This window comes from Dreissena polymorpha, chromosome 4, assembly GCF_020536995.1.
Source record: "Dreissena polymorpha isolate Duluth1 chromosome 4, UMN_Dpol_1.0, whole genome shotgun sequence".
Taxonomy (NCBI): domain Eukaryota; kingdom Metazoa; phylum Mollusca; class Bivalvia; order Myida; family Dreissenidae; genus Dreissena; species Dreissena polymorpha.
In genome coordinates, this window is record NC_068358.1 from 92,285,492 (window position 1) to 92,300,491 (window position 15,000).

The 15,000-nt window shown below is 38.4% G+C and overlaps 3 protein-coding genes across 3 annotated transcripts in view; all 3 read right to left on the reverse strand.

Annotated features, from left to right (window-relative positions):
• Nucleotides 1–5,282, reverse strand: part of LOC127880170 (uncharacterized) — a 53,004-nt gene extending 47,722 nt beyond the window's left edge. Inside the window, exon 1 of the mRNA XM_052427407.1 lies at nucleotides 5,211–5,282. The gene's annotated coding sequence lies outside the window, so the exon portion shown is untranslated. The remainder of the gene's footprint in view (nucleotides 1–5,210) is intronic.
• Nucleotides 3,514–15,000, reverse strand: part of LOC127880195 (beta-1,3-galactosyltransferase 5-like) — a 42,947-nt gene continuing 31,460 nt past the window's right edge. The window contains exon 3 of the transcript XR_008049455.1: nucleotides 3,514–4,135. The gene's annotated coding sequence lies outside the window, so the exon portion shown is untranslated. The remainder of the gene's footprint in view (nucleotides 4,136–15,000) is intronic.
• The window catches only part of LOC127878596 (uncharacterized), a gene marked incomplete at its 5' end in the record, with an annotated part of 10,757 nt that continues 1,263 nt past the window's right edge, over nucleotides 5,507–15,000 (reverse strand). The window contains 3 exons of the mRNA XM_052425122.1: nucleotides 5,507–6,088; nucleotides 12,495–12,633; nucleotides 13,787–13,950. Coding sequence (XP_052281082.1) covers nucleotides 5,507–6,088; nucleotides 12,495–12,633; nucleotides 13,787–13,950 — 885 coding nt within the window. The remainder of the gene's footprint in view (nucleotides 6,089–12,494; nucleotides 12,634–13,786; nucleotides 13,951–15,000) is intronic.

The following is a 15,000-nucleotide window of genomic DNA, read 5'->3' on the forward strand; positions in this document are numbered from 1 at the left end:
AAAGCTTGGTTCCCACTGCCGATCAGATCAACTCGATCAAGCCCGACCAAGCGGTCCGGTATTGGTCTGGTTCGGTCGGCATGAGTGGTCGGGGCGGTCGGGTAGGTCGGAATTGGTCGGGCTTCCTACCCGATATTTTTTGACATGTCAAAAAATATCGAGTAGCGGTCGAGTAGGAAATGGATCGAGAAGCGCTCGGGAAGTGGTCGTGTATTAGTCGAGTAGAAGATCGAGTTGATCGTGAAGCAATCGTGTGATGGATCGGATTGACATCTTTTACACGATCTGTACCCGATCCGCTCGACCTCTACCCGAGTTATTTTAGATTGCAACACGATCCACTCGACCTCTATTCGATTTGATGTACATATTTACTAGACTGCTACCCGACGGCTACTCGACCGTACACGATCTCTTCCCGATTGCTATTCGACCATACACGAGCTCTGTACCCGATCCGCTCGACCTCTACCCGAGTTATTTTAGATCGCTTTGTACGACTGTAGTACGACCATCACGATCTGGTCGTGTGAAGATCTGGTGGCGATCGAGCTGAGGTCCACTTGGTCGAGCTGAGATCGTAAAGGGCTCGCGTATAGGTCGAGATGATCGAGCGGAAATCGGAAAGAAGGTTGAGTGGACGTCGCGAATGAGTCGTGTGGGGGTCGTGTGTTATCGACAAGATGTCGAGAAGAAGTCGTTTATACCCTTTTTTGCCGAGCTTGGTCGGGATTGGTCGGGAAATTTCGGTGATCGGGATGATCGAGTTGATCGGATCGGCAGTGGGAACCCACCTTAAGACACTTACATCATTCATGGGGCAATTTTTACTAAAACTGTTCTGTTCTAGAACTGCATCAGTTTTATCACAGTTTACCGTTAAACAGACATATGAGTGGACGATAGAGACAAATAGAGACAAATTAGCGCCCCGAGCCGATTGTGACGAACATATTTCGTACATATTTTCCTACAATAACCGAAGCATTCGTCTTTTCAGTTAGTGTTCGTGTGTCGTATGAATAGATATCGTTGCAGGAATTTAAAATGAACCGTTCAACTAAATTTAGATTCACATCGTTCATGCATGTTTTACATGCTGGCGAATTCGACTGTACAGCCTTTTTCGATTTCAGAATAAAATATCTCACATTTTTCCATAAATGTTCTTGTTAACTTTTATTTTAATTTATATTGAAATATATGTTTAATACGTTTTTTTACACATTTTATATAAATTAATAAATATTTGAAAAAATCGTATAATATCGCTTTAATGTGTTACAACTCAGGCTAAATAGCAGGATAAATGTTGTTGGTTTTACATGCATCAATTTGTCGTTAACTAAACGGAAGTGTGAAATTATGATACATCCCTTTTATAGCTGTGATTAATAATACTTCTTTTGTTATAACATGCACAACTGAGGAAGTATTTGTAAAACTAATAAATTAAAACCAATTGGTTTCATGTGTAACAATGTTATTTTCACAATACTTTAATAAGTTCAAGTTATGCATCGATCTATGTGTTGTTTGTTTTCTCCCCTATTTGTTTTAGTTCATTTAGTTAAAAAACGAAACAAGTTCGATGTCGGATCTTGTTGTTAAAAGGGTCGCAAAACTGGCTCGATTTTAGTAGTAACTTCATAAATACCGAGCATATAGTTCAATACTTATTTCACCATCATAAAAATCAATTACAAACAACATAAATATTTAGAAATGTCTTATTTAGACATCAATTATAGCAAAAATATTTAACATGCATTAAGTATTGTGAATATACACTATGGTTTTGCCAAAACCTTTTCTATTCGCGCCACCATGATACTTCTGAAAACAGTGGGCGGAGTGTACCCTTTGCATGTGCGCGGGGCAACTCGTTTGTAGATCATGTCATCAAATGGATGCCACTAGCGTCGTGCCTGGGGTCATAGTTCGTAACAGGTCACGTGTATTGTTGTAATCATTACTCAATTATATATTTGTTTAGCGTCATTATTGACAGATGCTTGTTTCTGTCTGTTGGAGATTTCGTTAATAGGTCATTATGTCATTTGCATTTTTAACTGTCCTCACGATTGATGGATACTTGTTTGATGAACAGGCTAACACATTTTTTTTTTCTTTTGACGCTTTATGATATGTTATTTGCACAATCCATTGAGCAATACACTACGCAATATGCCCAATTTCTATACAAACGGTTTCAATGAGTCATTACACGAAATAAGAGGTCTTCACCCAAATCAAATAATTCTCACTCTCCATTAGTATATTGTGCAAATATTCTGCTCTGTTCATTGAATTTAGTTGTGATAAAGTTATTAATTCTGATTCCAGTAACATATCTTTTTAACGATATGTCTTTTATTGAGTTCTAGTTGTGATTGCCTTAAACACAGGTTAGCGTGTGGCTATGATATTTACTAGTAAAAACATCATTTTGAATGAAAAATAATAAAATTTAAACGAAAAATCAAATTATCTGAAAAGAATTTCACTATCAAATATATATATATATATATATATATATATATATATATATATATATATATATATATATATATATATATATATATATATAAATATATATATTCAGAGAAGTTGATTCGTCGTTATACTTCGATTATTTTTCATTCAACATGATGTTTTTACTAATTAATATTATAGCAACACGCTAACCACCTGTGCCTTGAAATGCTGTATTGCTTTTGTACACTTTCTGTTAACATACCTTTGTATTTACACCGACTGACATATCTTCGTAAAACACTAAATCGGAAGAATTGTTGTCACTTATAGAATACTGTATTGGTCGGAGAATACTGAGAATTTTCAATTTCGTTAACCTAAAGGCAGGTTGAAAAGTTCATTTTTTCTCAGCCTTCGACATGTCAAAGTTATGAAAGTAATCCATCATAAAACCAGTCAGTGATAATGACAGCGGCCCCAGACTATCTCTGACTAATGCAGATACAATTGCACAAGCATCATTGTGTACAATTGTAATTTAAGTTCGTCCGGATACGCAATTTGCAAGTTAAAGCACAATACGTACAAACGGGCTTTTGTATGTTGTCAGTGCGACCAACCTTTCATGCCGACAACCAAAAAAAACCGATGATGTATAACTATGAAATTAACATTTACTTTGTACGAATACTTTTTAAATATGAAAACTAGGTAATTTAATCGTCAAATAATAACAAATCATGCATGTAGCATCCGAGCGCAAATTTAACCCATTTATGCCTAGTGGACTCCCATCCTTCTAAAATGGATCAATTTGTTTCCAAAATAAGGGATGTGTAGTATATTTATTTCTTTACTTAGAATATATCTTACAGAAATTCCTTTAAGCAAACAGCGCAGACCCTGATGAGACGCCGCATCATGCGGCGTCTCATCTGGGTCTATGCTGTTTGCCAAGGCCTTTTTTCTATACGCTAGGCATAAATGGTTTAAAAGAGCAATGGCATCAGTGATGAAATTGCTGTTACTCAAATGACAACATTATATTTTAATCAAATAAAACCACATAACGCACATCTACCGATAACATTTTATATATGCAGTTACCACCGGAAGTCAAGTAAACTAACAAGATGGCCATCGGCTATCGGTTGCTCACCTGATGATGCAGTAAACTGAACTGCTCTCAGCAATTTTAAAAATGCTACTGAAACCATTTTTAAAACTTGGCAAAGGTTTCAACTAGAGGGTTAAGAAGGTTTTACTATAACCATATAACGGAAAATGTCAAGTCCACTGGCGGCCATGTTTTTCAACGGACAAGAACTATTTTCGAACTCAGCCCAGATATAATTAAAACAAATCTACTGACAAAGTTTAATGACGATTGGACTACAAATGTTCTGCCAAGTTTCATGAAGAATGGACTTAAACAAATCTACTGACCAAGTTTCCTGAAGATTGGACTTAAACTGTGACTTCTAAAAGTGTTAACAAGGTTTAACTATAGACATATATATATAGAGAGAGAGAGAAATGCAGCGCCCCCCTTCCATCAAGATTGAACAATAAATTTGACTTCTCGACAGTTTACTAACAAGTTTTTACTATAACCATATAAGAGTATTGTCAAGCCCCCCCCCCTCCCCCCGTGAACCTTTTTTTCAACGGACGGAAATAGTTTTTTATATAAGCCCAAATATCATTACAAAAAATGTTTCATGAAGATTGGACTAAATTGTTAATTCTATAGTGCTAACAAGGTTTTACATTCATATAAATAATTATATATTTAATTTTATTTATTTCTATATTTACAACATTTCTTACGCAATTTCCTTTAGGCACACAGCGCATACCCTGATGAGACGCCGCATCATGCGGCGTCTCATCTGGGTCTACGCTGTTTGCAAAGACCCTTTTCCTAGACGCAAGACATAAATATGTTAAATTAAAAATACTCTTTTTATTTACTTGATTCTTTTTAACAGCTTACGTTACAACATATATATACTTAAAATTGAATGTTTTATGCTAATGAAATGTTTGAAAAGTATAATTTCAAAGATATTCTCTCACAATCAAAACACTTGTTTGTAGGTAAAAAATAAATATCAAGACATTTCACACTACAACATGTAAAATAAAGTATGTGAAAACACACACACTTGCGCACTTTTGAAATATGATTTACGGACGTGTATGATTCAAATGTATATAGAATAATATCTACCAGCTTTGTGTTGAATACAGATAACTTTATTAAGCGGGGCTCGAAACTAAAACCACGCACTTTGGTACGTGGAGCAGGTTATCATGCCCATCAGCTAAACTTATCTGTATTCAACACTTCTGGTGTTCTTTTGATCTCATCATCTTCACCTTCCCCTTTCCAATCCTTATTTCGAAAACACACTGTAAACATGATTGAAAGACGATAAACATACAATGACGGCATGGGAATAAACCAAACTGACGTCATAATATTGCATATGACCATCGCTCTCGGAAAACAGGGTTTAATACACATGGGACAAGTTTATGCAGATTAGCCAATGCAGTTAGCATAGGCTAATCAGGGACGACACTTTGCGTTTTCTAATGCAGTTTTTGTTTAAAGGAAGTTTCTTATTAGCAAAAATTCAGTCTAGACAGAACGTGTCGTCCCTGGTAAGCATTTACGGACTGCACAGGCTTATATGAGACAGCACTTTACTTCAATCCATTATTACCCGTTTTCCATGAGCGAGGCTCAAACGTTTGCTGTTTTCCGTAATGTGGAAAAACATCTTCGTTTCAGTCCTTGAGGTGTTATTCCGTCAACTATGGCATGAATGAAGGATTAAAAAAAAAATTACACAACAAAAGTTATCACCGACAACAGTTATGAACTTATACCCGATTGGACCGCTAAATATCATCAACGGTAGTCACACGCTTTTTTTGGACGGCTGATGTGCCGAAACCACACATTTAAAAAGTGTTCGTATATTCAATCGGAAAACAATTTTAGATCGAAACATGGAGATTAGCCCCACCGCTCCAAGAACGTTTTCCAAACAAAGTTCGACGTTATCGTATCTGGAGAATGTACGAACACAAAACGCGTTTTTGAATCGTTTTGAAGCAAAGCGGCCATGTCAGCGTTGTTTTCTAATATGTATCGATCATTTAATGACGTAGGCGTGACTCCAGCTGCACTCGCGAGCATGCCGGTTACGTAATAATCGTCAATCCAGAAAAATGGCACCGTAAGTGAGTTTGTATAGAACTTTGCAACGACGTCCGTGCTCATAAGATAGGAAGAGCCGGAACAATATTTCAGATAAAATGGTTTGGGAAATTCTTCAGGTGAAACGTACCATTTACTGCTTTTGTTTCTGTCCACGTTCATATGTGGCCATATGTATCCGGCAAGGATGTTTTTCTTGCCCCATTTATTTTCGATGTAAGCTTTCATTAGCCGCACGACGCGATGGATATCAACTACAATGTCATCATCCGTTTTTAACACATATGTTGTATTGGGGCAATTTTCCTGCGCCCAGCGCAAACCCGAAATAGCCTTGTACGTCAAATTTCTGTACGTGTCTGTAAAGTTTGCTTGAATAATATTGTCATGACCCCATGTTGACATTTTTATTAAATAGGTCACGAGAACATGTTTGTTTTTATGACCATGTTTTACATTTTAAACTCTATGTCAAGTGTTATTTCTTATTGCATTCAAAACTAAACATCTTATTATCAACATCTACTATGCTTAATTTACCGTTTGTATGGTTCATATCCGTGTAAAATCCATTTTTGTTGGTCACTACAATCACATGTTTGTATAGACGCCATATTTAAAGGAAGTGACTTTTGACCTTTTGTTGAATTATGGGTAGTGTACATTGACGACCTCTGTCAAACTTTGTCAGCAGACAGTTAAATCTCGTATTTTCGTACTAGATTTATACATCATGCGAAGGTTTGATTTTTATCAAATAATTACAGTCATGTGTATTTATATGTTCTAAACCTTATTATAATACCTAAAGAAACATTTCCAGTCATTTTAATAAAGTTTTTACTGTTTAAACTTAAGGCGGTAACTCTGTTTATTTTGAGGTGATCGGTTACGCTCGGAAGACGCGCGGATGGTGCGCGGTTGAGTTATTGCTCGGATTAATGTTATGACCGCGCAAGGCTCGGACCTGCTCGGAGCCCTAATATATAAACCCTGGTAATTTCACAGTCAGGGACTCTGATTTTTTTGGAATTAAAGGCACATTCTTATTACTAAATTTTCTCTAATAAATATTATTTTGAGGCATTTTCATTAAAAGTTAGTTAGAAACATTATTCATATTTTTGCATATAATAGAGTTTTTGCATAAGATTTAAGACTAAGGTATAGGGATATTTAATCCTACAGTTTTAAGATTGATTGAGCATTGTAAATGTGAGTTTGAGAATTGTATTATTTATGATAAATTGTTGAATGCATTGATGTACTATTGATGCAAGTTAGTTAAGAATAAAATTTGTTGAATTTTATTTGGTTGTTTATTATAATTATTATTTGAGAGTCATTAAATGACTCAGGCTATTATCTTCAGTTTATTTTAACAGAGTCCATTTTATTTAAAATGTTTAAATACAACTAAATGAAAGAAAAGTTGGTTTGACACCAAGAGTAGGCCCGCTATCACATTGCGTTAAGGAAAAGAAAAAGAAGAACCGCTCGGCTCGTTACATATTTATGGTGGCAGCTGCGGGGATAAAGTAACATCTTTTTTCCAGTGATCGAATTCACACCTCAAATGAAAATGTCAGATACTGACACAGATCAAGAAAATGAAGTTTTCTTCAGGGATGAATTACAGCAAAGGGAAAGACCAACTAGTCATCAAGATGAGAACCAAGTCCATGAAGAACAAGAACCTACTGAACAGGATGATCAATGGTTAAAGACAGCGTTTGGAAAATTAGTACACATGCAAGGCCAAATGGTTGAAACACTAGAAGGAGTCAATAAGATGTTATCAAACATTCAAAGGCAAAATGAAAGTACAGTTCTTGTACAAAATAGCAACATTCAGCAACAAAATGATCTCCCCTCTCTTCATAGAAACAATAATTTTGCAGGAGTACCTGCCATACAGCACAACATGTTACCTAGGTCAAGCATAAGCTACTCCAATCATAAATGTAATAACAGCACTAAAATTCCACCTTTCAATGGGAAGGATGAATGGAAAGTATGGTTCAACCGATTTGAAACTATTGCAAATAGACAAGGTTGGAATGATGAAGAAAAGCTAGACCATCTTCTACCAAAACTACAAGGATCAGCAGGGGAATTTGTTTTCACACAACTACATAGAGAGACCTTAGATAATTATGATGAACTAGTTAGGGAAATCAACAATAGATTCAGAATAATAGAAACTCCGAGAACGTTTGCAGCCCAATTTAGTCAAAGAGACCAGAAACAAAATGAAACAGCAGAAGAATACGCCGCTGAACTCAAGAGGCTGTATGATCGAGCGCACAAGCGTCGGGATGGAGCAACGAGAAAAGAAGATTTGGTAAGAAGGTTCCTTGACGGACTTCGAGAGGAAGATGTAAGGTGGGAGGTAGAGTATGTGAAAGAGCCCAGGGATATCGATGAGGCAGTTTATCACGTAGTTAACTACATTCAAACTAGGAAGCGTCATCAAGTAGGCTCTAATCGAAGACAACGCCCCGTGCGCAGGACAGGTGGCACAGAGACAGATGAAGCAGACAGTGAAAGTGAAAGCGATTCCGATACAGTTGAGTATGCATTCAGGGTGCCAAACAAGAGACAATTCAAGCGTCGCGAACCAAGAGAAAAGAGAATCAAACAGTAAGGAAAACAAGTGTCAATCAGGCTCAGACCAAAACAGAGGTCAAAGAAGATGTATTACAAGCTTTGATACAAAAAATAGAAGAACTAAGCAAGAAGGTGGAGACGGTAAATAATAAATCAACAAAAGATGACAACCGCAGAAGCTTTGTGAGATGTTACAACTGCAACGGAGAGAACCACTTTGCAAGAGAGTGTCCAAATAAACATCAGCAAGTAAACAGACCATTATACCACAGTTTTGGCCCTAACAACAGAAATAACCTCTACCCAAACCCGAAACAAAGCAATTAAACCCAAATGCGCAGACTTTTCAACAACCTTTAAACTACAAAGGACCCAACCAAACGGCCGGGGGGAGGTCCCAATAGAAAAAAATGGCCTAGATCAACAAAAGAAGGAAGAGCAAATAATAAGAAGAAGAAAGCCTGATAGTAGTGGGGTATATGTCAAAGGCAGTATACAAGGGATGAATTTGACCTTTACAGCCGACACAGGAGCTACAAGAACAATAATTTCTGATAGAATTTACAACAAGATCGATCCCAAGAAAAGGCCGGAATTAAGAAAAACAGCTTGTTTGACAGGGGCAGGGGGAACTAGATTAAAAGAGTATGGAAAAGCAAACTTCAACATTATATTGGGGGACATCAGTTTGACAAGAGAAATAATAGTAGCAGAAATAGAAGATGATGCATTGCTAGGAATAGACATCTTACAAAATGATGAAGGAGGGCCAGCAGACCTATTACTGTCAAGAGGAGTGATTCTTTTTCAAGGGAAAGAAATACCATGTATCCAAGTGGGCCTGAAAGAAGAAATCAGAAAAGTTCGAGCTGCAGATAATTATACCATACCGGGGCAGAGCGAGGCCATAATAGATGTCATGGTAGACAGATTAGAAAGCGACGACCTCATTCAAGACACAGAACTCATTATAGAAGCAACAGATCATTTCAAACAGACATACCCTGTGCACATGGCATCTGTTTTGGTTGACATCAATACTGCACCGACATGCAAAATCAGGATATTGAACCCTTTTCTTACAAGTTGGTCGATAAAACAAGACACCATTATAGGGCAAGCAGAAAAGATAGACCATATTAAAGGGACAGTAGTAGAAAAAGAGCATAGTGACGAGGAAGACAACTTTATAAGCGTACGAAGAGTTACTATCAAACAAGATGAGCCTACAATAACAAGAGCCACAGAGATGAACACCAAGAAGAGCTTTGAGGTGCCAAGCCACTTACAAAGTATGTATGAAAATGCATGTAAAAATAGGAGTCCTGAAGAAAAGTTAGAAATTGCAAAACTACTCTGCCGCTTCAAAGATAGTTTTTCCAAAGATGACCTTGACCTTGGTGTAACCCACCTAACAGAACATTCAATCAATACAGGAAATGCAGCACCTATAAGGCAGCAACCAAGACGCGTCCCAATGGCATTTGCTGATGCTGAAAAGAAAGCTATACAAGAGCTTCTAGACAAGGGAGTCATCAGAAAAAGCACATCTCCATGGGCAAGTCCAATAGTACTTGTCAAGAAGAAAAACGGGGAAGTACGACCGTGCGTGGACTACAGAAAGGTCAATGAACTAGTCAAACCAGATGGTTTCCCTATCCCCCGGGTACTAGATTGCTTAGATGCAGTTGCAAATGCCACTTTATTTAGTACTTTTGACCTCACAAGTGGATATTTCCAAATCCCACTTAAGGAAGAGGACATCCCAAAGAGTGCCTTTGTGTGCAAGTATGGACAATTTGAAATGCTCCGACTGCCATTTGGTCTAAACTCAGCGGCTAGTACTTTTCAAAGAACTATGGAGTTAGCATTACAAGGTTTGCAATGGGAAACCTGTCTGATCTATATTGATGATATTATCGTGTTTGGCTCTGACTTCAGGCAACATATGGAAAGAATTCAACAAGTTCTAGAGAGAATGGAGGCAGCAGGACTCAAGTTACGCCCAGACAAATGTGAGATGTTGAAAGAGGAAGTGGTATTCTTGGGACACATTGTTTCAAAAGAGGGAGTTCGGCCAAACCCTGCAAACATTGCAAAAATAGTAGAATGGCCAGTACCAAAGAATGCAAAAGAAGTAAGGCAGTTCACAGCCATGGGTTCATACTACAGAAGGTTTGTGAAAGATTTTGCAAGCAAAGTTAAGCCAATGACGGAATTGAGAAAGAAAGACAAGAAGTTCAAGTGGGATGACAGGTGTCAGCAGTCATTTGAAGAACTCAAGAGAGAACTGATCAGCCCAGAAATCATGGGGTACCCAATGAATGATGGCGGAGAATTTCGACTAGATGTAGATGCCAGTGACCTTGGAATTGGGGCAGTCTTACATCAAGTACAAGAAGACAGAGAAAGAGTGATAGCGTATGCAAGTAGAGCTTTAAACAAAGCCGAGAAAAACTACTGCATTACAGAAAAAGAATTATTAGCAATACGTTTTTTTGTAGAATATTTCAGGCAGTATCTACTAGGCCGACATTTCATGGTTAGGAGTGACCATCAAGCTTTAACGTGGTTGTTCAAACTCAAAGAACCTCGAGACAAGATAGCTAGATGGATTGAAATTCTCTCCTACTATGATTTTACAATAGAGTATAGACCCGGAAAGAAACAGGGACACTGTGATGCTTTGTCTAGGTGTGAAAACCCGAAAGATTGTACATGTCCGGAGCAGGACACTAATGAGATTTTAAAATGTGGACCATGCAGAAAGTGTATCCGGCGCTCACACAACATGATTGCATCGGGAGTGTATGCAAAGGTCTTAGGAAAAGAGAGTACACTGGTACCAAACAATGATTCCAAAGAGTCCAATGCAGTTAGAGCAGTCAACAATGACCGAGATAACCTACCAAGTACCTCTAAAGCACCAGACGATACAAGTAAAAGGGAGAGAATAATTTCTCAAGTAGTGTCTTTCGCATCAATAGGAGGGCGGTCAACAAAACAATTAACTCAATTACAAAACGAAGATACAGACATTGGACCTATACTTCAAGCGAAAAGTAATGACACCAAAATCACAAGTGAAGAGTTGCTATCAATGAGCCCTGCATCAAGACAATATTCGTTACTGTGGGACACATTGGAAGTTAGAGATGGATTACTGTATAAAAGATTCATAAAGCAGAACAAAACTGGGGAATTTTGGCAGTTTATAGTACCACACGGTCTCAGGAAGGAAGTCTTATTTGAGAACCATGATTCAATAATAGCAGGGCACTTTGGAGTTAAGAAAACATGTGAACGCATTAAACAGAATTTCTATTGGTATGGGATGAAAGGGGATATTGAGCTATATGTCCGCTATTGTGATACATGTGCATCAGACAAGAAACCACCCAAGACACCCAGAGCACCTCTTGGTACAATTAAAGTAGGCGCTCCAATGGATATTATAGCAACAGACTATCTGGGTCCTTTTCCACAGACAAGTCAGGGAAACCGATATATTCTTGTGTTGACAGATCACTTCTCTAAGTATGTAGAAATTTTAGCTGTTCCTGATCAAACAGCAGAAACTTGTGCATCAAGGATTCTCAATGATTTCATTGCTAGGTGGGGATGCCCATTATCAATACTTAGTGACCAGGGGCGGAACTACGAAAGTTCAGTTTTCAGAGAGTTATGCAAAATTCTCGAGATAAAGAAGATACGAACCAGCCCTAAGAACCCCAAGTGCAACGGACAGGCAGAAAGGTTCAACAGAACCCTGGTAAGAATGATCAAGGCATACCTCTGTGGTGAGCAGGACCAGTGGGACAAAAACTTAGGATGTCTAGCTGCAGCCTACCGGTCGACACCCCATGAATCAACTGGCATGACACCAAACCTTTTGATGATGGGAAGAGAAGTGAGACTCCCGTCAGAGCTGGTATTCAGCAGGAACCCCAGCAGTGAAGAAACCACGTTGTATGTTGACTACGTTGCAGCACTTAAAGAAAAGATGCACCACGCCCACCAGGTGGCAAGGGAACATTTATCTGTAGCAACAAAGAGACAGAAAGAAATATATGACAAAAGACAATGTGTGCATTCATACGAGCCTGGAGACTTTATATGGCTTCTTGAAGAGTCAAGGAAACCTGGGATTACACATAAACTGGAGATGTCTTACGAAGGCCCTTTTGTTGTAAAGCAGTCGCTGTCCAACGTCAACTTCAGAATACAGTTGGATCGCCATGGAAAAGAAAAAGTAGTCAATCACAACAAGTTGAAGCCGTATGAGGGCACCAACGCACCAAAGTGGCTGCAAACTGAAAGAAGAAAACTCAAGATGAATAAGGAATAATGTGATTTTGAAAGTTCATGACAATTTGATGTTCAAATACTTGACATTTTGTACTGTATATAGATGATTGCTAGATATTGGTTCTACAAATTTCATGCAAGTTTACAGATGCGATGTAAAGTACAAGTTTTGTTTGTTTTGGTGTTCAAATTGCTATTTTACGGATGTCATGTACGATGAAGTTTCTTCACAATTACATGAAGATGTTAATAAATGTCAGTTTGTAATGGAAATATCACTTCACATTTTTATGTGTACTTCAGGAGATATGTATTTGCTGCAACTATACTGTGTTATTGCGCCATTAATAATGTGTTTAACTGCTGTAAACAATGCTCAATCAGATGTTATAATTTGCATATATGGGACCAGTACTTTTAAAATATAACTAATGTAAAGCTGTTATGAAGGCACATGTGAAAAGTAGAAGAACAAGAATCCTGTGATACAATGATGTTTGGCGAGATAAATAGGGAAATTGTATATGCTTGGGGAAAAGAACAGTATGACGGAGAGCAGTATGAGAGTGATACAGTTTGGGCATTAATATTATTAGGAGTAGTCGACAGGATGTTTGCTGGTGCAAACGGGGTGAGAAAATTGCAAGGAGTACAGAGAGAGAGAAAGAGAGAAGAGAAAGGACTTAAAGAGCGAGCAACTATTCCGTCCAGATACTGCATATGTAACAGATTTAATGCAAAACGCTAGTACAAGTTGGTAAAAGTAAATTCAATCTTCTGTTTTAGAATCATGGAAGAGCAGACGAAGTCAGGCCACGGCTGGAGCGACAGGAAACGGTACCAGTGTCTGCGCTGCTACCATGTGACTGGTGAGGAGAGAGTTGGTCCCCGGTACCGGATCATGGACCATTTTCTACGCCAGCACCTTTCACTGGATCAGGTGCCTTTCCATTGCAAGCTGTGCCTGTTTCGCTGCTACCAGTTTGAGGATCTGCAGCGGCATGCCAACAATTTTCCTCGGCACAGGATGTTGTTACGAGAGAAGGGGGTCGAGGATAGTGAAAGCTATCTCGTAAAGAACCCGAACCCATACACCGTGGGACCTAGGGATGTTGCTCCAGTGGCCGAAGACACGCTGTCACGGGCAGTGGAAATCACCTTCCCTGACGGATTGGACTTTCTGGACAACATGATAGAGGCACAGCCATGTACGCCAGGACCTTACACCCCTGCAAGGCTGGAAACACCAAGGCCAAAGGCGAGTACGCCATCTTTAGTACGTCACGCAGCACCATCTCCAGCAATCCTGGACAGCCTTCCAACTATCGAGGAGTGCAGACAGCTGAAGGGGAACAAATCAGATGCCTCCTCCTCATCGTCATCATCCTCTTCAAGCAAGACTTCATGCGAAGGCTGTCGTCAAATAATGAAGGAGATGGAAATCATGAAGGGCATGCTGCGAGGTATTCAGAGCCAGCTGGAGACACAGGGCACCACAAACCAGCAGTTGGCCATGACCATGGTCAATCTTGCGGGAGCCATCACATCTATGCGTGCACAGCCTGTCCAGATGCCTCATGCCATTCCCGTGACACAGCCTACAATGCAGACAGAGGCCCCACATCGGAGAGTAGAAGAAGGAATCAGGGAGCGCGGTCGTCATCAGGACCATAAAGAAAACAGGCGGCCACAGTGGCACAAGGAGAACAGCAACCACTACCACCGCCGGGATCGCAGTCCATTGCACAGAAAATAGAAGATTATAAAATGATGTTAATGAACATTGATCACATAGTTTATAGTTTTATCACAGTCAGTGTAAGGCACAATTAAATATCTAAATGGTATCACAGTAATTTATAATAATGAAACTTAACTTTGTAAATTTTATCACAGACATTGCTATATACTACACTAATATCTAATGTATGTGTATCCTGTGCAGTAATAAATGATCTCCTTTATATCTAGAAGATAATAAGTATTATAATTGTATTGTGAATTTAAAGATGCTTAAGGAAAATCCAGTTTTTTTTAAGTGCACAAAGTTGGTGCTGACATTTTGTAAATATTTTAAAGATGTTGAACTTTGTTGTTAAAGTTTAAAGATTGTTATACATGTATGTGTGTGTAACCATGAGTTTAAAAGTTTTTAGGCATTAAAGAGGGACCTTTAATGTTAAGGAGGGGGTAATGTCATGACCCCATGTTGACATTTTTATTAAATAGGTCACGAGAACATGTTTGTTTTTATGACCATGTTTTACATTTTAAACTCTATGTCAAGTGTTATTTCTTATTGCATTCAAAACTAAACATCTTATTATCAACATCTACTATGCTTAATTTACCGTTTGTATGGTTCATATCCG